This window comes from Sarcophilus harrisii, chromosome 2 (genome assembly GCF_902635505.1).
Source record: "Sarcophilus harrisii chromosome 2, mSarHar1.11, whole genome shotgun sequence".
NCBI classification, from domain to species: domain Eukaryota; kingdom Metazoa; phylum Chordata; class Mammalia; order Dasyuromorphia; family Dasyuridae; genus Sarcophilus; species Sarcophilus harrisii.
This window is the reverse complement of record NC_045427.1, coordinates 143618700-143643888: the sequence shown is the minus strand read 5'-3', so window position 1 is coordinate 143643888 and position 25189 is coordinate 143618700. Positions and strand designations below refer to the sequence as shown.

General features: G+C 35.2%; 2 protein-coding genes across 2 annotated transcripts in view; one reads left to right on the top strand and one right to left on the bottom strand.

Moving 5' to 3' along the window:
- The window catches only part of LOC111718642, a 61126-nt gene extending 59460 nt beyond the window's left edge, over positions 1-1666 (top strand). Inside the window, exon 8 of the mRNA XM_023494821.2 lies at positions 1345-1666. Within this exon, the coding sequence (XP_023350589.2) occupies positions 1345-1539 (195 nt within the window). The 3' untranslated portion in view covers positions 1540-1666. The remainder of the gene's footprint in view (positions 1-1344) is intronic.
- Positions 1667-16226: 14560 nt separating this feature from the next.
- Positions 16227-25189, bottom strand: part of ZC3H6 (zinc finger CCCH-type containing 6) — a 71794-nt gene continuing 62831 nt past the window's right edge. Inside the window, exon 12 of the mRNA XM_012540092.3 lies at positions 16227-25105. Within this exon, the coding sequence (XP_012395546.1) occupies positions 23607-25105 (1499 nt within the window). The 3' untranslated portion in view covers positions 16227-23606. The remainder of the gene's footprint in view (positions 25106-25189) is intronic.

Genomic DNA, 25189 nt, shown 5'->3' with positions numbered 1-25189 from the left:
CTCATTCAATTGAGGAATTCTGGTCTGATTAGCTCCTGCAGTCCCAGCCCCCACCAAGATATCCAATATAACAGCTTCCCTCAACTAAGCTCTTTGCAGATGGCCCTAGGTAGCTTGCTCAACTGCCAGGACCCTTCTGTCCACTGAGAAAGCATTCTCAGCGCCAAAACTCCATTTCCTTAATAGGTCTTTGCCACTATAGAAGTTCAGTCCCTTGGCAAATTGATTTCTATCCAACAATAAATTTTCATTTTGCAACTAATAATTCAGGAATGAGTGGATTCTTTCACTCCTAAACCTGTGGCCCATTTAAAGAGGAATTTTACAACTCTCTTATTGCCACTAACCTCTTGACCACCAGGAATTGAGAGCATTCAAACCGCATCACTTTGAGTTTTCTTTATTACCCATTGGTGGAGGGATTTGAACTATGATAGCTAGGTTACCTTCCCAGATTCCTTCCTTTTCATCAAACTTTGAAATTACACAAGAAATTACTATTCACTAGTAGAGTTTAAGTCTCTTAAGATGAAGATAGAGCATTTTTTTTTGTCTTGCATAGCAAAGCATAGCACATAAGCATAGCACATAATTAGACACTCACTAAATGCTTTTTTACCTGAATAATTAATCCTACTATTTATTTAAAAAACAAAAACAAGCAATGTGTTGCTTAGGAAAAGAGTAGGAGGAGGATCTGAATTCTGGCTTTGCTACTTACAATTATAAATAACAATTTTGGTATTCTGAGAAGCAAAATGAACTATCTCCTCAAATAAACTTTGTAGTCTGTGATGTGAAATAGAAGTAATCGGTACAAATTTAGTTGAGCAGGATGGGAGATCCTAGAACATGAGTGATGGGGAGGTGGCTGCCTAATGTGGGAGTTGGATTTCACTTGTACAGTAGCTAGGAAGAAGATAAAGTTTATCTGGTAGCTTCCTATTGCAATAAATTGTTTTTTGCTAACAATTGCTGTTTATTTGCTAGACTATAATGTACTTTGAATTTATTTAAGAATCAAAGTCTTTAGTTCTAAACTAAAAGAAAAAAATTAAAAAGTAGAAAAAGTTATGACTTGCATTAAAACAACTTAAACCTGACCTGTTAAAAAATGATTGATTCTGAAAAATAGGAAATAAAAAAGGACATTAACACAATTACATTTTCACAAATTTCATATTGATGTACACCAATTGCCACAATAAGGATACCAAAAGAGTATGACTGAGTCATCAATATGGATTGGTGTGCCCAATAACCTGGTAGGTCCAAGCTTTCATCGACTTTGAATATAACTGAATATAAAACCAGAATCCAAATATGTGTGTCTTTTATCTCCAGGGCTTAAGGGAGCCTCTTCTAGATGCAGATGAAATGGAGGCAGCAGCCTTCTGCATGCAATGGAAAAGAGAGTTGCTAAAGCACAGATCTGAAGAAGCATCAAATGCAGACCGAGATGAGTCTGGACTACGCAAGACAGCAGCAAACAAAGCTCCCACACTCGTGTCCATGGTTCAAGAACCATGGACCACTTAAACCTTAAATCCAAATATGTTCTTTGTGACACCATTTTTACCTATAGAGATCCACCACCCAATGCAAGGCACAGAGCTGACTATCACATTTCCGATCAAAAACCCCAAGTGACTTCCTATACAATAGGTTCCCTGTAGAAAAAAATGCAAACTCCTTTGCCTGGCATGTAAGAACATGTACAATTTGATTGTTCACTGTATTTCCAAGCTTATTTCAATGAATTCTCTTGAAGAATTTGTCCTAAAATGGACTCCTAGTTGTTGCCCCCAAATGACAGTTCACCTCTTATCCACATTTGTTAAATGCTTGCTGTATATCAGGGACTGTGCATGATACTGGGGACTCAAAGATAAACATGAAAGCAGGATCTGTCCTCACATAGCTTGCTGGGAGGACACAATACACAGAGATAAATAGATATGTAATATATACAAATTAACTAAAATGGAAGTCCAGTCTGTTTGTCTGTCTCTCTCCCTGTCTCTTTCTCTCTCTTTCTCTTTCTGTGTGTAATCACACTTTTGGAACCTGAACTGAGGTATGAATTGAACACTGGATTTGAGGAGGTGGAGGGGAGGAAGAATAACACAATAAGCATAAGTCAGTGTTGTGCAGGGAGAGAAGTTTGAGAAAAATGCATATAATAAGAAATGCCAAGAAACCAGAAGGTGCCATTGAAGCTACTTGAGCAGATTCCAAGGATAGCATCATGATCAAGAACTACAATCATGGTCCTTGCAGTCCCACAGACCATTTCCCATGTTGAAAATGCACCTCCTCCTCATCGCTGTCTTTCATTATCATCATTTTGTGTCAATACTTGAAGCAGGTGTACCTTCTTCCATGATAACCTCTATATCTAAGCAGTTCTCCAATCCTGTCATTTTTTTGTCTTCAAAACATCTCTCCTATAGAGTCCCCTTCTCCTCTGACAGTGCTACCAATCCTAGTCCAGGCCCTCATCAGTTCATACCTGCTAGCTGATTTCCCTTCCTCAAGTCTCTCCCCAATCCACTCCATTCTCCATTCCGCTGTTAAATTGAACTTTCTAAAGTGCAAATATGACCATGTCATCCCTCCCCTTCCTCATCCTTTTACTCCCAATCAATCAACTCCAATGGACCTCTCTTCCCTCTAGCATCAATTAAAGATCATCTGTTCAATTTTTAAAGTATAAAGAACCAAGACAACATTGTACATAGCAACAACAAGATTATATGATGATCAATTCTGATAGACGTGGCTCTTTTCAACAGCAAGGTGACTAAGGGAGTTCCAATGGTCTTGGGGAGAGCGCCGTCTGCACCCCTCTGCACTGTCAGAGATAGAGAGACATAGGGACTGAGTGTGGATCACAACATAATATTTTCACTTTTGTTGTTGTTTGCTTACATTTTGTTTTCTTTCTCATTCTTTTCCTTTTTGATCTGATTTTTCTTGTGTAGCAAGATAATTGTGGAAATTTGTACAAAAGAATTACACATGTTTAACATATATTGGATTACTTGCCATCTAGGGGAGGAGATGGGGAGAAGGATGGGAGAAAAAAAATTTGGAACACAAGGTTTTGCAAGGGTAAATGTTGAAAACTATCTATGTATGTGTTTTGAAAATGAAAAGCTTTTAAAAAAGAAAGACCTTCAAAACATGACCTCTTCCTACTTATTTTCTGTTCCTAGGTCACCATTTCCTGGCTCCAGGCATTTTCATTTGCAATTCCCATGTCTGTATTCCTCTCTCTTCTCATTTCCACCTCCTTTGTGATTTTCTTGGCTTCCTTCAGGTCCCATCTGTGGTTGTCTTCTCCATGAAGCTTCTCCTAGTCACACACTCTCTGCTTTTAATGCTGGTGTCTTCTGGTGATTATCTCTAATTTATGCTGTATGTATAATTTGCATATTATTTTCCCCATTAGGCTGTGAACTACTTAAAAGCACGGATTGTCTTTTTTGTTTTTACTTATCTAGCCCTTAGCACAGTGCTTGGTACATAGTAAATACTTGATAAACGCTTTGATTGATACCTTTCCTTATTCCCTTCCCAACCTCTTATTATTCTTCCTCTTCTCAGTTTTCTATGGATTACACTTGTCCATATGTTATTTTACTCCACTCAATAGAATAGAAGAAAACTTCCCCTTCTTCTGAAAGTAAAGATTGTTCCGGTTTTGTTTGTGTCTCCTTAGTATTTAGCACTAGTATATAGTAGGTGTTTTGTAAAATTGTTGAATTGAATTAATGAAGACTTTGTATGAATGGGAGTTTATTCTACCATCTTTGAAAAGTTGGCTACAAAGGGTAAACATTCACTTATAAGGCATGGAAGAGGGAAATAAAAGCAAATGATAATTATGCTAACTAGCATTTATCTTGCACTTTAAGGTTTACAAAGCACTTATTAATATTTCATTTAATCCTCACAATAATCCTAGAAGGTAAGTGATATTATTATCATTTAAAATTGTTAACATTTTATTATCCATTTCAGATTTTTTCCTTAACTCAAACTTTATCTCCACTTATTGGAAAGACATGAAATACAAAACCTACTATAAATATGAAGTCATGCAAAACACATTTCTATATTAGTTATATGTTTAAAAAAAAGGAAAAAATCTATTTTCAATTTACATTCTGAGTCTATTAGTTTTCTCTCTGGAAGTGGATATCATTTTTTCATTATGAGTTTTTTGGAATTGTGAAAGTTTGCTGTGTTGATCAGAGTTGCTAAGTTTTTTTATAGACTAGATTTGTCTTTTTTGTTGATTATACATGTTCATTCTTTTTTATATATTTCCTTATGAATCATGTTGGGAGAGAAAAATCAAAACAAAAGGGAAAAACAATGAGAGGAAAAAAACAGAAGAAAAAGAAAAAAAGTGAACATAGCATAAGTTGATTTACATTCAATATCTGTAGTTCTTCTCTTTCTGGATGTGGATGGCATTTTCCATTAAAAGTTTATTGGGATTGCCTTGGATCACTGAACTGCTGAGAAGAACCACGTCTGTCATAGTTGATCATTATTACTAAGTTTTTAAATTTTTACCATATCGCTGTGACTGTAAATTGTTTTCCTTGTTCTGCTTACTTCACTCTGCATCAGTTCATATGTTTTTCCAATTCTTTCTGAAATCATCCTCTTCTTCATTTCTTAGAGTACAATGATATTCCATTGCATTCATATACTATCATTTGTTCAATTCCCAATTGATGGGCATCCCCTCTATTTTTAATTCTTTGCCACCACAGAAAGAATTGATATAAATATTTTTTGTGTGTATGGGTTATTTCCAATTTTCATTGATCTCTTTGGGAGAGACTTTCTAACAGTATGGCAGAGTCAAAAAGTATGCACAGTTTAATAGTTTTTTTTTTTTTTTAACATAGTTCCAAATTGCTTTCCAGACAACTGTGCATTAATGTACTTACTTTTTCACAAGCTCTCTAGTATTTGTAATTTCCCTTTTCTTTTTTAGCCAATCTGATGACGTGAGATGCTACCTAAAAACTATAATTTGCTTTTATATGCATTATTTATATGCACTTTTAATATGACTATTCATAGTTTTGATTTCACCCTCTATAAACTGCCTGTTCAGAGCTCCTAACCATTCATCAGTTTCTTATGGCCTGTTTCTTCTTTTGCAATATGACTAATATGGAAATATGTTCTTCATGATTGGACATAATTAATTAACTTTTTTCAATTTGTTTAACATTTTAGGGAGGGAAGAGATGAAGGAGGAGAAAAGAAAATTTGGAACTCAAAATTTTAAATAATGAATGCTCAAAATTGTTTTTGTAGGAAATTGGGAAAAAATAAAATACTATTAAAAATTGCCAAGTACTGGACCTTCCAGAGAATGTTAGTCCATCTTATGATAAACTGGCATAATTTGTGATTTATAGCCATGGTACTGACAAATCAGAAGTAAGATACACCTTTGTTACTATCTATTTGATGTTACTGTCTTTTAGGTTCCTTTGTGTGTGTATAAGAGATCTGCTTAGACCGTCAGATGAATATTTGGTTACTAAGGAGTTTTTGACCTCATTTATTGGAAAGTTTGCTAATAAATTGATTGTGCTTAGAAATCTTGTTGCCTCACTCTATCTTCATCTCAGTTCTGACAGTGCAACCTATTTGCCTCAATGAGTCCTGATGTTTGGGAATTCTGCCTCTGGAACTTGTAGGCATGTAGCGTTAAAGAGCACTGGACTTAGGAGCAGGAGATCCAGTTTGAGAGATTCACTATTGTTGCTCTATGACCTTGGATAAACAATTATACTTCTCAGGGCTGCAGTTACATTTTCTATAAGAATAAAGTCAAATGAACTCTAAGTTCTAGCATTCTTTGACTATATAAGTGCACAAGGTAGAAAAGGAAAAAAAAAGAAAATGCAGGATCCGAGGGATGTCTCATGTCACACTTTTATTTACTAATACGAATCCTGTCCTGACCCTATTTCAACTCAAATAATTGTCAAGTTCCCCTAATCCTCTATTAAAAAATTCACTTTGTGCTATCTTCCAGGGCAAAGTGATATTTCCCATGGTTGCATTTTATCGAAAGAAACAATAGATGTGAAAACATGACTAAGTTTTGATAAAAGCCAGGAGGAACTTGGTACTGCCAGAGAACAAGCAGGAGGAGACCAATTAAGCAATTATGAGAGATGTCCATTCAAGTGCTATGGCTGCCAAACTTATAGTAGGCCAAGATATGGGACTCTGTATAAGATGAGATGTAGAAAAATGCCTGTCTTTCCATTCTAGCACACTATACCACATTGTAAAACAAGTTACATTCATCATCTAATCTGAGACCCCCCCAAAATCCTGTGATGGATAGGATTCTACAGATGAGATTCAAAAGGATGAGGTGACTTAGTTATTATAATATCATTAACATTGTAATTTATGATTCAGTAATCCTTTAGGTTAAGTGACTAAGATTGGCAAAAAAATTTTAAGGCATTAAATATACATAGTTAGGGGCAGCTAGGTGACACAGTGGATACAATGCTGGAGACTGAGTTCAAATTTGGCCTCAGATACTTACTAGCTATGTAACTCTAGGCAAATTATTTCACTGTTTGCCTCAGTTTTCTCCTCATAAAAATAAGTTGGAGAAGGAAATGGCAAGCTACTCTAATATCTTCCCCAAGAAAATCCTCAAAAGGGTTTTGAAGAGTCAGATACAACTGAAAAACAACTAAACAACAAAATGTATATAACTATATATAGGGAAGTATATATTATATCAATCAAATTCTTTTTTCTTTCTTCCTCTATCTTTTTATCTGTCATCTATATATAATATCTTAAAAATCTTCAAACAATTTTGAGTTTTATTACTTAAATCGCCTAAGGCTGCTAAAAATTTTGGAATTTTATTGTAGAATTTGAGCTAGAAGGCCCTAGACATTAACTAGTCAATTAGTTTCCCAAGTTTTCACGGACAGTAAAATGCAGAATCCAGATTTGAACTCTAGGTCTTTTGATTTCAAGTCTTTCCACCTTTAACACTACACTGTGTCGGCTCAGTCTAACAAAAAACATTTGTTAAGTGCCTACTATGTGCTAAGCACTCTACAAATATCATCTCACTTTATCCTCACTACACTGCTGTGAGGTAAGTGCAATTTTTATTCTATTATATAGTGAAAGAAATTGAGGTAGACAGAAGTTAAATAAGGTGCTCATGGTCACACAACTACTAAGTATATGATGTTAGATTCGAACTCAAGTTTTCCTAAATTTAGATTCAGGGCTGCATCCAATAAGTCACACAACATTCTATCCACTGTGACCAAGTTGCCTCCAATGATAGCAACAGGGAGAGGATTCTGGGAAGATGGTGGAGTAGGTCAGTAAATTCTAAGCTCTCCAGATTTCCCCCACAAACAACAAATTTGTGCCTCAGGGTGAACATAGAGTAATGAGAAATAGAGTAGAGGAGGCAGAACACAGGGCTCCTGGTACAACCCAGAAAGCCCCCAGGCTGAGGATTAACTTGAATGAAGTGCAATTATCTCCAGGCTTGCTCCATAGCCTTGGGGTGAGCTGGGTTTGGCCCAAGCCCAACAGGAACCACAGAAATTTTCACTTCCCGGACTATTTGTGGTATGGGTCTGTCTGGGAAGACAGAGGGAACCTGGATTGGGAACACCAGGCCCAGCTGTGACACAGAGAGGTAGCCATGGGTGAGAAGGAACTAGCACAACTGGTGAGTGCAGAGGCAGAGGTGCAGGGACGCTGCTGGCTGCAGGCATTTGTAGGAAAGTGCAGCTTTTGATTTGGGGTTCCAGTTCAGAGGGGAGAGCTGAAGTGAAATTAGAGGTACCACCTTCCCACGCCATGATTAGAGGTACTCACACTAATACTTCTAATTTTAAAAAATTAACCAACAAAAAAGAAAGAGCCCAATCATAGAAACTTACTATGGGAATAGAGAAGACCATGGTTCATTTTCAGAAAAGGACAAAAGTAAAAAAAAATTAAAAAGCTTCTTATACTCCAAAGAGAATAATAAATAAGTAGCTTCCTTCCCAGAAAGAATTTATAGAACTCAAAAAAGAATTTAAAAATCAAATGAGAAACATTGAGGAAAAAATTTTTAAAAATAAAATAAAATAAAAACCATCCAAGAAAAACAAATTATGAAAAAAAGTTAACCAACTAGAAAAGGAGAGTCTCAAAGACCAAAATAATTTTCTGAAAATTAGAACTGGGCAAGAGAAAGCCAGTGAAGCTACAAGAGACCAAGGAATAACAAAACAAAATATGAAGAATGAAGAAAATAGAACAGAATGTGAAACTTCTTAAAAGAAAAACAACAGATCTGAACAGGAAATCAAGAAGAAAAAAAATTGTACTACCTGAAAGCTGTGATCCAAAAAAGAACCTTAACATAGTAATGAAATAAATAATCCAAGAAAATTGTTCTGAAGAGATATGAAGGGAAAGTTAGAAATGGAAAAAAAAAACCCTACTAATTGCCACATCAAAGAGATCCTTTGTGGAAAACACATAGGAATATTATTGTCAAATTTTCAAACCCCCCCAGATCAAAGAGAAAGTTTTGCAAGAAATAAGGGGAAAAAACCCCCTCAAATACACTGGAGCTACAATGAGCCATATATAGGACTAATCAGCAGCCACAATAAAAGACCACAAGTTCTCCAATCATATATATATATATACCGGCAGTCAAAAGAAGTAGGTCTGCAGCCAAAAATATCATATCCATAATATTGAAGAAAAATGGACATTAAATGAACTTACAGATTTTCAGGACTTTCAACCAAACTTGAAATTAATAGAAAATTTAACATATAAGAGACAACATCAAAGGATTCAAGGATCAATTGTTTATGTTTTTTAACATGGAAATGTATATCATAAGTTTAAATTTGACATCAGTAATTGGATAGCTCAAAAGAAATACTAGGAGAGAGTTCAGTATAATCTGACTCTAAAAAATAAAACTGTCTAGGAAAAGATAAAAATAGTATTCATGCTATACAAATGAAGTTCAGAGAAAGAAAAGACACAGAGGCACTAGAAGTGAGAGGAGGGCTCATCGTTTTGAAAATCTACTCACATTGGAAATGGGGGTGGTTTTCACCATCCCCTCTTATTTTTTTATAGATTTTGGAAGGTGCTATGCCCTTCATGGGATATATGGAGTATTGTCTCTTTAACTCATTTCCAATGTGAGTAGGGTTTCAAAATGATGAGCCCTCCTCTCACCGTTATAATGACTCTGTCCTTCATCTTCACTACTGTAATCAGAAAAAGCCAGGACCCCTGACTAAATTAGTTGATTCAAGTATAAATTAGATGTGAACAAAACTTTAATCAATTTGAGAAGATTTTGGTCATTGGATGAAAGGCAGATGATACTGTTGAGGTTGGGAAAGGGGGACTCCAAAAAGTCTGGGGTCCCAGACTAGTGTCATGAGATGTCTCAAAAGCATTTGCAGGCTTGAACCCATCTCCTAGTCAAGGGGCAAAGTTTGTTGTAAGTAATTGTAACGCCATTACAAAGCAGACTGAATTGTAAGGGAACTCAGCAGAAAAACAGAAGCAAAGATAGGCATTTATCCAGCTTTCAATCATATATATGCTAATTCTATAGCTCATAGATGGGAAGGAGTGTTCTCAGGTTGACTAGATTATTATTGACAAGATTGCCTGTCAGCAATGAATTAAGGAGTGTTCTCCAGAATCAGGCAGATTGTCAGAACTGTGGGGAGGGGGGGCAAAGCCAGACTTTGGAATCAGATAGATTGCCAGAGTAGAAGCCCCAAGCTCAGAAGACCCCAAAACCACGGCTATATTTCCCTAAAAGCTATACCATATCAATTCTACATGCAAAAACATGAAAATAATAAAAAATGAAATAATCCTCTGGCACTATAAGTAAAAAGATGACTATGCAGTATTCTTCTTCTCCTTCCTCCTTCCCTTCCTCCCTGACACCAACTGACCATGTCATTGGAAAGAATAGATCAGTAGGAAATGGACACGTCCTAAGGAGAGGTAGTTTTAGGAAATGCAACCTGTCATAGGAAGCTCAAGCATGGAATTATATTAAGGGGGATTCTGGAAAGGTTGACAGGAGAACTTCCAGTAACTAGAGGTTGTGAATTGCCTCACTGACTTTGTGTTTTCTCTGCAGAACCTGTATTTTTAGGAGACTATATCTTGGAAGTTTTCTTCTTATAGATGAGGGATAATTGTTAGTGAACACACTGAGGGGGCTTGTGATCTACTGTACTAGAAACTCAGTCCCTCGGGGTATCCCCTAGAACTTTAAAAATAATAATGAGCTGCCCTCTACAAAGAGATTGGAATAATCTCAGGAGACTACATAAAAGTCCCTGAGCCTCAATTTGCTATCTATAAAATGAGGATATAAAAAGTATCCTATATAGGATACTTCACTGTGTGAGGGAAGCATTTTGTAAGATCCTGTATAAATGTGAGATTGGACTTTCCCTCCCTGCCCTCTTCTTCCTTCTTCCTCCTCAGTGTCTAGCCCCAAAATTTGGGCTAATTAGCATACAATTATCACTAGTCACCCTCCCTCCCAGTTTATCAGAATTGTGTGTTTTAACTTTGAGGCTAATGTGAAAACCTTTAACCTAACATGAAAAAAGAATACAAGTTCAGAGAAGTGATATTTGTTTGATTTTTTAATGATAAGTCTCAAACTAGCTCCCCTTTTGTTCAGCAGAAGCCAATTTTGGAGGTTAGATCAGTGATAAGGTATTGTGCTATGGTTTTTAAACCTAACACTATATAACTAACTATTAGGGATAGGAATTCAACCTGTGGTTTTGATGAGGTTTAGATTTAGGGAACCAAAATGAAATTAGGATTGCTGGTGGTCAGGGAGTTAAATGATAAGGTCTAGTGGCAGGTTTGGGGTTCAGGGAACCAAGTGGAGAGGTTTGGCTCCCCTGCAACCCTTTGGGATTTAGCACAAGGGTAGGCACTTTTGGGGACTCCATTCTGGAGGCAAAGAGGTTCTCTGTAAAGGAATTACAGACCCGAAAATCTAGATTGATAAAAGAGGTTTATTATGGGGATTGGAAGCATAAAGTCTGGTTAGGAAAATAGGTGAGGATAAAGAGAGAATGGCCCTGGAAAAGAATATTATTCCATTGGGCAAATCTATGGAAAATGGAGTTTTGCACTGAAAATGCAGTTCTCAGTGGGCAGAAGGTCCTGGCAGTAAAGGGAACTGCCAAGGTCCATCTGCAAAGACCTTAGTTGATGGAAGCTCATTGGATTGCTTGTCTTGGTGGGGGTTGGGAAACCCGAGCAGATCATCAGAATGGGGGCTGAGACAACCAGAGCAGATCAGAACCCATAGGGGATGGAGAGCCCAAGTTGGCTCAGGTCCAGTGGGGGCTGTGAGAACTCAGATGTCCTATTGGATTTCAAAGGGGTGCTTTTGACCAGGATTTGTGAATCAAAGGCCCTGGCTTCCTGGACTGAAATGCCCCAGCCAAGGCTGGGAATCTGAAAGGAATCACAGATCAGTCTGAATGGAATCACAAATCAATAGGAAATAGTTTCTTAAAGGGGCCACAACCCGCTTCATTCGACCCTCAAGCAGTTAAAACAAATTCATTTAAGGGAAATAGAACTTGGGGCAGGGTCTCTTATTGAGGCAGAATTGAAAGAGATTTTCTCCTTCAAGAATTTTCAGAGTTTTGGGGTCCCCTCTTCAAAGTGATTTGCCCAGGGTCACACAGCTAGGAAGTGTTAAGTGTCTGAGGTCAAATTTGAACTCAGGTCCTCCTGACTTCAGGGCTGGTACTCTAACCACTACACTACCTCGCTGCCCCCTGAAAAAATATTTTTAAAAATTGTTGGCCCAAGGGATTATTGATCAGAGCTGGAAGATAATTTAAGATCAGCTAGTCCAATCTTCTCAGTTTAGAAATGAGGATATTTAACCCCAGACCTTCTAGGCTTAAGACCCTCTTTTGGGTGTGGGCAACACAGCTCCAGAATTACCCCTGGCTGGTGCTCCAGTATGACTATTCTATGCCTTTGGCTAATGTAAGCTAACTAGAAAATTTTGAAGGTTCAGAGCAAAAGAGGCCTCAGGAGGCTGAATCTGAGATCCCAAGGTCTCACTTAAGAATTTTAGAATTGATTGTATGACGTGGGGGACACTGACTCAGGACCATCCAGCATGGCACCCCCCCATCAGAGAAGGTGCTGTGCTCTATGAACAAGACAGATGAATTGGCTCAGACTTGTGAGATGTTCAGAGTTGGAGAAGCCAGCCTGAATATTCATAGGGACTATTCGTGCCCAACCAATGAGCATTCCAGGCTCATATTGGTCAGCCACATCGGATACACTATAACTTGACTCTAACATAGTAATGTCATTTGGGTCCTCTTTGAGAATGAAGAGCAAGAACTAAACCAACCAGTCTCTCAGAATTATGATTTCAAGTTAGCCCTGTTCTTAGTCTAAGGGGTGGGAAGCTAAGTCTGCTCCCTTTGCTATTTCTCCCTTTTCTAGGACATGATCTGTTTTCCCTTTCCACTTTCATCTCCTTTTCCCACTCAATTGAAGGTTTTTTCTTTTTCCCTCTTCACACCCCTTCCTATTGTTTTGTATGCATACACACACACAATTTCCCCTTCTACTAATTTCCACAACATAATTAGGGGTGTGTGTGTGTGTGTGTGTGTGTGTGTGCACGCGAGCAGGCTTGTGTTTTTCATTTTCCTTTGTATAATTTAGGTAAAGGCATCATTAATGCCTTTAATAAATTAATATACTCTTCACTTTATGCAACCCTTTTATGTGAGATAGTTGTTTCCTTTATTCTCCTTTACTTTCCATATAGTTCCCTATCCCTCCTATTTCCCTCTGCCTAAAGACATAAAAACCCATCACAATGCCATCTATCATATATCACCTTCTCTATGACATGATTCTGAGAAGATACTTGTGTCTTTTTCCATTATCATAGAGTTCCTTTCCATATCTGATATTTGTATTTTTATGTTGCTCTTGTCTCATGGTACTTGGAATGTAATAGGTGCTACATAAATGTTTATTCCTTCTTGTGTTTCCATCTCAAAGAATTCACTCAGATTTTTTCTTTATATCAGGAATGCTTGAAAATATTCTTATTTTCATTAACCCATCTTAACTAGAATTCTACTCAATTATTTTTCTGGATAAATTATTCTTGCTTGTAAGCCTTTATCATGTGCTTTTTGGAATATCATATTCCAAGCTCTCCTGACCTTCATATTGGTCACTATCAGATCTTGTGTGATCCTTATTGTGACTCCTTAGCACTTTAACTTTGCTGTATATATATATATATATATATTTTTTTTTAACCTGGAAGCTCTGAATTTTGGTTATCATGCTCCTGGGAGTTTTCATTTTAAGGTTTCTCGCACGGAGTAACCTCTGTATTCTTCCTATGTTCACTTTCTCTTCTGGTTCTAAAAGATCCAGGGAATTTTTAGTTATGTTATCTTAAAATATAATCTGAGGGTGGTGTGGGGTACAGGGAAGGTTGTCATTTTCGGGTAGTATGATGATTCTTGGATTATTTTGTGGCATTTTCCCTTTTTTACCTGTCAACATTTTAATTGTACTATTCTTTGTTGGCTCATGGACCTGTTTTTTTGTTTAGCTCATTTTAATTTTCAGAGAGGCTCAATTCTTGGGCAAGGTTTAATACTATCTATTTGTGAACATTATATTTTTTTGGCCATTCTATCCTTCCTAGCTCTTCCATTTTGTAACTTTTGTATTGTAGTCCTTCTGGCCAGGACATGCTTTGCTCTGAGGCTTTATTTGGATTCGGAGTTATTCTTTGTTGGGGTTTTGGGTTGGGCACAGGTACTTAAGTTACCATGGGCCAGGTGCTGCTCTTTTCCTGACTACTGCTGTAGAACTGGATTGTTTAGCACTTTGTCTTCTATTTACCTCTTCTTTCTTCTCTGAACTTCTACAGAATTACAGCAGACCTTTTTGTGCTGTTCTGCTTTGGACAGAAGCATTTACAGCCAATTTTCTTTGGTTTTATTTATCATTTTTCCACCTGGTGAAGTTTTAAAACATTATTGGGATATATGTGGAGGATATAGACTTTCTGATTTCCATTATGCTGCCAACTTCCCACAATTCTCAGCAGAATGATCTTTTAGGAAAAGCCTCTTTGTGTACCAGTGGATCAATCTGGAGAATGGGCATGAGAATAGTTAGGATAGATTAGAAATTGTGGTAATTTTCAGCAGACACTATGGCATTACCTGTATTCAAAGCTGCTGAAACATGTCTTATGTTTATCCTAATAAATGCTGAATTTAAATGTATAATACTATAGTCAATTCAAAATACAGGTGTTTTTCAAGTCTCCATTTTTGTGCATATACTTATCCAATTCAGCCTGAATACTAATCTTTAATTCACTTATGGTCTTGATAGGGGAAACTAGGGTATAGTAAATAGAACACTAAGTTTACATACTTCAATGTGAGGTTCTTTTCACTCAACCACAGTACTTAAATCTTTGGAAAAATTAATGTGGTACTGTGAAATCACACTGTGAAGGATCCTAGCTCCACTTACAGGAGAACTGAGCTAAGGTACATTTATTCCCTGGCAGTGAACCCAGCTACCTGTCTGCTTATTACCCATTGATAGCAACTACATGGAGAACTTATTACATTCAGAAAAACCAAACCAACCCAAACCAAACCTTGTCTAGATATTATTTCTAAAACATCGATTTTTTTTTTGAGGCAATTGAAGTGACTTGTCCAGAGTCCACAGCCAGGAATTATCAAGTGTCTGAGATCAGATTTGAATTCAGGTCCTCCTGACTTAAGGGCTGATATTCTATCCATTGCATCACCCAGCTGCCCCTGTGGTTTTTTGTTTGTTTTTTTTTTAAATCTCCATGTCTCTTATTATCTCAAAAAGCATTGCAACATTCTCAAAATATTGAAAACGTCAATTCATTTTAATACTATTAAACATATGCCATGAAGTGGTAGAACATAATAGGCTTGGACTCAAGAGAGCTGGGCTAAAATCTTGCTTCAGATAGTTTATCTCTGTGATTATGAACAAATCACAACCTTTATGCAGTACAATTTCCTTAACGGCCAAATGGAGATAAATATTTGTACTGATGACTACAGGAATGTGAAGAAAACATTTTTGCTAATCTAAAAGTTTGGTACTTTAATTGCTCAAAATCCAAAGACAATCTGTCTTGTAACCTCTCAAAGGTTGGTAATCATTAATGTGAAAGAAGTCATGCCATTGTTCATATTGTAAATATTTATGGCTCAATAATTTCATATAGCATGTATAAAATGGAACAGATTTGTTTTGTATCATTTCAGAAGGCAAAGTTGGTACTGGTTGGTAGAAATGATCACATAGCACATTTTATTTCAAAGAAGGAAACAAATATTAAGCATCTACTGTGTGCCAGAAAGAACGTTAAGTACTTCATAAATATCTCATTTGAGCTTCATAACTATTTAGGTATTATCTCCATTTTAAAGTTGAGAAAACTAAGGCAGAGGTTAAGTGACTTGTCTAGGATCACCTAGTCTGAGGCTAGCTTTGAATTCTCATTTTCTTGACTCCACTCTGCCACCTAGATGCTATTTTTAAGAGAGGGGCACATTTCTAAAACTGGAGTTGTCCAACAATAGAATGGATTGGTGTTTCATCCCTTGGATAGGGGATGGTATTGGAGGAAAAAACTAAGGACCATCTCTTGATGATGCTATGAATACTGGACTGAAAGAAAACTAAGGTTTTTCCCTAAGATTCAGTATGAACTCTGGGCCAAGAATGGCTCTTGCCCTTCTTCAAAAATGGTCATTTTACCAGAAACTCCAGAAGCAAGAAAATTTTAAAAACCAAGGAAGATTTTTAATGATTTTTAAAGCTTATATTGTTAAAGAATATCAAGAGAGCAGCTTTAAATACTGTCATTAGGCAAAGCACAATTAGGAAAAGAAGTTTGAATAAACTCCAAGAAATATGGTTAATAAATAGAAGTTGAATTGTTGAGAAGCTTCTGATTGTGATCTAAAAGAAGTGGGGAAGGTGACTTTATAGTTTTATTGATGGCAAGCAAATAACAGAGTACTAGGAGAGAGATTAGAAATAACTTTATTTCAAGTCAGACAATGGAAAGTGTTACAGGAAGAAATTACAGAATCTTGGAACAGAACAAGATGCAATCTGGAAACAGTGAATAAGGAGAAAACCTAAGTTTTCCCTAATTTAGTTAAATGAATATGCCTTTAGTTAGGTCAGAAGTAGCAGAATGGCCTGTTACCAATGTCAACAAGGGTCAAAGCCAAATGATAATTGTGTCTGAGTACCCACAAGTTATCAGTTCACAAAGATGAAATCAATAAAAGCCCCTAAAGAGAAATGTATCTGGTGACATGAATACAGCATCTGATAGTTTTGGGAACCCAAATAATGATAGAAGAATGTCAGAAATACCTAATACTGAATTGGAGAATTTGGATTTGCATAGCAAAAAATTATGTTTATGAAACTGGCAGAGAAATAGCTTATTATGAGTCTAAACACACCCACTACATCCCAAGCAACAAATGATATTAATACATTTGGATTCTGGAAAAGCTGACAGCTCAAAACAGGAAAAAACAACAACCCACTATTGTGGAATTCTGTATCTGAGCCTTTTTTAGAATTTTTTGAAAACTAAAAATATTAAGAACTAGGGCAATTTGGCATACTGAATGACTTTTTTGATTGTCACTCTTAAAAGGGAATACCATCACTTGAAAAATTTCTCAAGTCATATGACTTCCCTCTTAAGCACTTGAAGTGCAAATGCTAATAGATTAAGGATGAATGAAAACTCTGGTAATAATACTTATCCTTGTATTTAGCTTATTTTCAAATGTGTATCCTGTGTTTTCTCCTCTCTACCTCTCCCTCCAAAAAATCCCAACCTTCAATATACTAAACAACCAATTTGCAACATTGCTGGTAGTGAAGGTACATGGACAATGCAAAATACTAATTTTGGCTTACTTCTAATTATATTAGAGCAAACTTTCTGTCTACTGATAAATGTTGCAAAGTTAAAAAGCAAATTTCTTTTCTTCTCAAGATTTTACAGGGGTAGAGGTGTTAACTATTAATGAAATGCCCAAATAGTGAACATGAAGGGCAACATGGGGGCTGATAATCCACTTATCTGCTAACATGACAAGTTAGCTAGTTTTTACTTAAAAGTACAGAGTGAATGTCTAGTGACTAAAAGGCAAACAATGCTATAATATGCTATGCCAAAAAATGACAATGAAATTTGAGGCCAAGAAGAAAATCAACACTTTTTTTATATATAATCTCTGACACATAAAATATCCCACCAAAAATAGCAATGATGGATAGATGGTTCAAGCTTTAAAGATAAAATTAGAAAATTGTTGAGTTAGAATAAAGCAATATTGAATTTTAAAATTTCAAAGGCAGAACTACTATCACTTGTGAATGCTGATTGTTATTCTACCTATAAACTATCTATCAAGGTGTTAACACACACAGTGTTTACTTTCCTCTAAGGAAGATAGGAATTTAAAAAGGTTTGTTGGCTTAAGTCCTTGAGACAATTTGGGGAAATTACCCAAAGACAGACAAGGGATTTATTTTATAATAAATACTGATCTATGATTACAATTGTTACGTTTTATGTATATCAAGAATCCTTCAAAGAACAATGGGAAAAATTCATTTTTATCTATTTGATTTGCCTAATCATCCACAAATTATCTTAATGTTTTCCAGTACTCTCTGAGGTATATGGTACCATAAATACAGGGAAAACTGAATCACCCCTACAACCAATACTATCCAAACTATTTATTATGGGAAAGTAGGGCTGGAGAAGGTACCTTATGTTTATTGGACAAGAGAATTCATAAAGTAGCTTGCCCTTGAATATAATCAAGAGTATACATAGCTGCCACAAAATAATTTTGTCCCTACTACTCTGATAAAATGTTATCTTAACATTAACCCTTGGGTTTAATGCATTAATAAAACCAATCAATTAAACATTTATAAAACACTACAATATGGCCAGTATTAAGCTTGTTCCTGTGGGGTATATAAAAAGCATAACAGATGTATTTCCTGTCCTTAAGCCATTTACAAGCTAATTTCAAATGTGCTTTTTATTTATTCTTAAAAACATAGATTATTTTACATAAGCATTAAAAGCTGGGGAAAGATGAAAAGCCCTTTCTTAGCTTTGTACCCCTTAGTGCCCAAAGGGATAAATTAGGATATGGTGCAACTAGTAAGAACTAAAAGAAGTATGATGCTCATTTACTGGAGTTTGTGAACAACAGGATCCATTCAGACTGGTTCTGCAAAGTATAGTGACTGATCCTTCACTAAAGTCCTACCCTGATCATTCATTGTGGCATGGAGTTGACCCTGAGTTCTCAAAGGCTATTCCAGTAAAGCACAAATCTAGTAGGTCTTACCAAACTAGAAAGACTTTAATTATGGGGCCTGGCAGTTGATTGAATTTCTGTCACCTAAGTAATTAAATGAAGAGAGGCTCATCACCAGAAAACTGTCCACCCAAGTGATTAAATTTTCAGCTACAGAATTTCATGGAATGTGGTGGGGTTGGATCTGCTTCAGGGAAGGAAGAATCCACACTGATGAAATTATAAATCTTTAAACAGATTAAGGTATTCTAATGACATTGGCTCTCATTAGAGAAGTAATTTTAAAATGTTCAACTAAAGGCCTTCTTTGCTACACACAGATTATATTTAATTAAACAAAGATTTCTCTGAACTGTTGTCAATTTACTAGTGGTCTAAAAATTCAACAGGTAAAACTTTAAGTTCATTTCCAGCAAGTTGATTATAAAGAGCAGCCAAAAACATGGAAAACCTACATTTCAGCAATGTTCACAAAAGCAGACTACTAGAGGAAGCACAGAGACTTGATAGTTTGAAGACCACTTGAATAATGAGCCTGTCTTTGCATTTCCACAGATAACAAGAACTAATAAACTCACTAACTAGGAGCAAGATACAAGCTTTGCCAACAGAGTCGAATGTCATAGCAGAGTCTTTCCCATTATATCTAAGACCTCAAAGTCATGGGTCCAAGAAATCTTCCACCTTTTAAGCAATCTATGGCTTTCACTGTATTTGACAGAAGCAATAACACTTGGTTTGATCAAATGGTCATTCTGATATAAGTGACATTACTTTTCTGAAATACTTAGCACTATCACAAGCTTCATACATGAACATAGAAAGTAATGTACTGCACAGAATGGGTAAGCTGGTTTCTAAGAGCCATAGGCAAATATAATGATTGAGCTTGTTACCTCAGAAGAATGTTGTATTACCAAGCATACCACACAGAAGCAGCCTTTTACAGCAATTAAAAAACTCCACCACTCAGTATCATGCTTTGTAAATTTGTATAAATGTCCCATTTTTAACACAAACACATAGACATATACGAAAGTAAAGGAAAACCCTGGAGCAAGGATTGTTTTTCTGTTTATAAATAATATAAACTATAGTTCAGGAAACTGGTACTTGTTGAAATTATTTGAAGCAAATTATTAGGCAACTGTGACTTTAAGAAATATGAATGAAGGCTCTAAAATAATTTCAGCATACACTATTGAAACTTCACAAGTTGCTTTCCAAGTTGCACAACTTAATTCATCCCAGTAGGTATAGATGGATTATTTTTATGAAGTACTTATAAAGCAATTTTCTATTTACAAAATACTTTACAATAATTATTTATTATTTCTTTCAACAATTGTGAGCAGCCATATTATCCTCACTTCATAAGTGACAAAATAGACACAAAATCAATTCATTTGTTTAGGGCAAATACATTTAGAACCAATACATAAATTCATAATTTTTAAATTCTCAGTTTGACGTTCCACACTACCACACCACTTTTAAGAAAAATTATATAGATGAATTTAGAAGGTTAGAATTAACCTTTCTTAAATAATCAAATATCGTTCTACTCTCAAAATAAAGAGGGTTGACAATAAAAACTAGAAATCCTAAAACAGATCAAATGCAAGGAATTTTAGGGGAAACTTGACATCATTACTTCTTATCCATGAAATCTGGTTCCATTCTACATTTTAAATAAAATATTAAAAACTTTGGAATCTGGAATCTATGCAAAGGGTGAATCTGGGGTTGTGAAATGTTTCAAGCTTATAGCTTGGGGAGATTTATGCTCTTAGGGTAATATTTGAGACTAGTTCAAAGTTGTAATCCTCCAAAGATAGAAGAAGTCTGAGGCCATATGCAATAGCCAAAATCAGATTTGAGAAAGAGCAACCTTCAAATAAATTATGATCTCTTGTACCTCAGTTCAGATTCCTGATCATAATCAGTAATTATATCCGTCTAAGATCTAAAGCACACAAGTGTGCAACTATGAAAAGAACATTATGCCTTAAAGTAATGTAGAAAGAGTAAGGTCTAAATCAGATTTTCCTCAAGGCTACAACCTATTCCTAGTTGCCTCTGGAATCTTCATAGTTGCTGAGGGAGTTGCTTTACGGGACACTAATGGTTCAAATATCTAATTCAACCCTATAAAGTGGCTTATAAATCAGAGAATATTAATATTGTTCCATGAATTTTGGGTGAGGAAAAAAAGGTTGAAATAGTCATCATATCCTTTAAGTTCTGCTTTCCTAAGGGACCTTAATTATTAAGAAAAACACTCAAAAAGAGTATAAAAAGAAAACAATTAGTAAATTTTCTTTCTGGTAGCTGTTTTTATCTATAATTCTTACTATAAAATTAGTTCAGGTATTGCCTATTTTACCAACATCGTAAATTTAAAAAACACAGTACCTGTTCTTTTAGAACATTATTTGTTTAACAATCATTAAAAGACTCCCTTTACATTTTTTATAATTCTGTTTAAAATGTCCCAAACACAATTAATGAACTACAATTATATCAATATCAAAAATACATTAAAATTGTCTATGTAGGCCAGTGTACTTGACATGCCAGTGTGAGAAAACAATTTCTTTCTTAGCTAGATATAGCTCCATAAAACTGCAGTTATATATGAAATAACATATTTTTAAAAATAACAAAAAGCATTCTTTATATAATGTATTCACTTCCATTTTAAATTGTAACCAAAATCTGACCGAGGCAACATGTCTAAATAACCATCACTTGAACAAACTTATTTAACATTCATGAATGTTAATCCTTACTGTTGATAATTTTTTAGTGGAAAAAAGATCCTCTCTTATTAAAAGAGTGGAATCAAGACTACTGGCTTAGATTCTATCTTAAATATAAACAGATATTATCTTTTCATATGTTATTAAAATGTGTACAGTATTTAAATATATTATGAGGAGCCTTGAGATACATGGATGAGCTAATTGCAGCTATTATAGCTAAATAAAAAGTTTCAAAAATGTAGTGATGCTCTTTGTAGTGAATTAGTATTCAATTTTAACCACAAAAATAAAATGTGTGTATGTGTGTGTGTGTGTATATATATATATATATACGTATATATATATTTAAAAATATATTTGACTTAAATTTTGCACCCTCTATTGAGTGTTTTTATTAGACAATTGTTTCCTTAGTTAAGAAAGCAGAATTTATATTATGATGACTACTGTCATTATGACTTTTTCTTTTCTTTCTTTTTTTTTTTTTTTTTTTTAAAACCAAAAAGGCCTGTCCATGGCTATCAGGCAATTAAAAGAGAATCAGTAGGCAATCACATTTATATCTTAGTATAGTACCTCTCTTCCCATTAAAAAAAATTCTTATCATGGAATAGACATACATTTGCTACTCTAACTGAAACTCAGTTTCAGTATAAATGTAATAGGTCAAATAATAACAAATAATGAATAAAAAGTAAGGAGTGTACATGCATTAATATTAATATTAAGTCTTATGCTATTATCTGAGTATCTAGGTACAAAGGTGACAGGTTCCCACAGAAACAATTAGCCATGTAAATTTAAAAATTACTTAGCAAAAGTGGTCATTTTTATTTGAAGACCAATTTCTAGGCTAAGTTTTAAAATCCTAACTTTTACTTTCATTATGTTTTATAATGAAATGTTCCTCTCAAAGTTACCTACTGAATTTGCTATCAGCAAACACTATCATATATCTTTAGCTCAGGATATATGAGTATCAGTGTAATACTTATTTTCTGAGTTCTAAACAGTATGTGCATGACAAAGTTTGAAACAAATAGGCTAGCCATTATTTGTACACTATAATAAATACACAAGAATACGAGGTTTTATAAAAATACAATTTCTAATCAATTTAGGAGATTTACAAACCATGAGAACATTAAATACTCAAACACAAGATAGTCCCTTTTATAGTAGAATGCCCATTGGGCTAGATTTAAAAGAGGTTCTTTTCTGGTAGTTGTGTACAGTTAATTAGATCAGTAATCTCTGTATAAGATCGGTTCAGGTAGTTTCTATTTTCCAAGAGTTATAAGTAAAAATACGGTACCTGGTCACTGAGAACATTATCAGTTTAATAGTCGCTAATGGACTCCCACTATATCTTTTTAAAATTTTGTTAAAAATGCTGAAGACACGATGAATACAAGTACTGCAGTAACATCAATACAAAAAAGCAATACAAATTAAGCTGCTGAATACAAAAATACATTGAAATACATAAACACCACAATGTAACCTATAGCACTAATTCAGAATTGTTTTATGTGAAAAATTAAATAAAAAGTTTTGTATTAGACAACTTAGGTATTCTCACCTTTTAACAACATTTTAGTTACAGACTTCACAATTTTTTTATATACAGTATAGAAGAAAATACTTTGAAAAGATAAGACATTTTGAATGTTTTAGTAGATGATATAGTTATCATTTGCACAAAAATATTGACAGAATGAATAAAAGTGATGTCCTTACATCAACTGCTCTAAAAATGAGGATTAAGCTTTTTTTTTTTTTTAACTTCATTTGTTTATCTTTCAGTTAGCAGGTTTGGCCTGATAAATTCAGAAGATCTAAGTCTGAAATATTTATTTTAAAGTAATGTACATTGTATTGCTCAAAACTATACATCATACAAAAGTGGTAATTATTTGTCTAAACATTGATTATGAAAGACAGCTTGTACATATACAGGTTGAGTGCTGAGTTCTTCATGATGTTTTATTTACAATGAAAAGTGCTTTTATCAGCTCTAACGTGATACATCTGTTTCTATAAGTCAATTATTACAGTCTCCCTGAAGTTGAAAAAGTATGTAGAAAATACCACATCTTTGCAAACACTAGAGCATATAACTGCATGTGGTTCTGGAATTAGCAGCTGAAAAAGTGTTGATAATTATAATTTAAAAATAAATAAAGCATAGAGGTAAACCAGTTACAAAACAGCAGAGAACTGCAATAGTCGCAACAGTAAAAAGAATTTTTTAATAAAGCAATTGCTAACAAAATGGTGAAGCTGTTGGATCAAAAGTTTTAAAAACATCCTTCAGGGATTTATCATCTGATTCTCCATTTGGATCATTATCTGGTGCTTGATTCACCTGTCCCAGCTGTCTTGTCTGTCTTGGATCACTATACTGTGGTCTTATTAATCCTGTTAAAGCCTGGATTGGAAGGTTGTGCACTGCTGGTGCAGTACTAGGTTGTGGGGGCTCAGATTTAACCTGAGTCTTAATAGTATTATTCTGTTTATCCAACTGTGGGTCAACTGGCCCATCTGCAGTCTTTTCCAAATTTTGAGTGGTCTTTTGAAAAGCTTCTGAAGGAGAAAGCTCAATTTTGCCATTGTTTTGTAAGCCACTGATTTTTTTCTGGTTCTCTCCATTCTCTCCTAAAGAAAGTGGTGTTGAATCTGATAAAGACAATGAGCCATGTTCCCTTGGGTCATACAAACTAATGCCACTAAGTATAGAACTTGGTGTTCCTAGTCTAACACCAGTTGAAGATGAGAGTTTAGGAGCATATGGAGGAAGAGAATCAGACTCAGATTTATTAGTTACTGCCCCTGAAGTCTGTGATGAACCAGGACTAGGTCTGGACAAACGTGGATCAAATTTTGATGGATGAGGATCCTTTGCAATCCCATGATGAGAGTCTGTACTGGACAGCCTATGAAGTCTAGGATCAATATTTTTTTGCAACCTAGGATCCCCTAATTTATTTCCTGGACTATGGGTTTCTCCAGGTTGGTCCAAATATCCACTTCTTGTAGTATTATTTTTGGCTTTTGCTGCTAATCTTGGATCAGCTGGTATTGTACTTTGATGAAGATCACTGTTTATGTTACGTAATTTATTTAGCCTCTGGTCAGCTATAAGTGGGGGAAGAGGTAAGTTAATTGATGAAATGGGGTCAGGTTTAGGTAAGGGTACTGGAAGTAAATCCTCAGGAGCCCATACAATGTATTTTGCAAAGTTTGGTTTGGTCAGGATAATATCCATTTTAATATGGCTGAATTGTCTAAGCTGAGACCTTGGATCTTGTAGTGTTATACCAGGTAAAGATTCCAAAGGTATTAGGAAAGCTTTTTCTCTCAGCTCTCTTTCTGTTTCTTCTTCTTCATCGTCTACTCCTTTTTGTTTGACTTTAGCTCCAGAATTTGTATGGTGTAAGTCAAACTTTCCTCCACCAATACAAGGACTTGGGTGACTGCTTTCATTAATTTTTAATTTCCTGGGATCTCGGGCAAGTCTAGGATCAAAAGGAGCAGAATCAGGTTTTCTAACACTTTGTCTTGGGACAGCCCTAAGTCTAGGATCAACAGTTTGGTTTCCTGTATTTTTGTCTTTAGCAAGTCTTGGATCGGTAGGAGTACCAAGTTCTGTGGAATGTTGTTGATTCCTTAAAGTCTCTGTTTGTTTCTGTAAAGTTTTCAATATTGATTTGACACTACTTCCCTCTTCTTCTTCACTACTGGAATACCAGTTAACATTATCATCTAAAAGCAAACAAAATTCAAAAAAGGGTCACATTTAAATTTAAAATTTCAAAAACACATATGGTCTTTATAATAACATTCTCT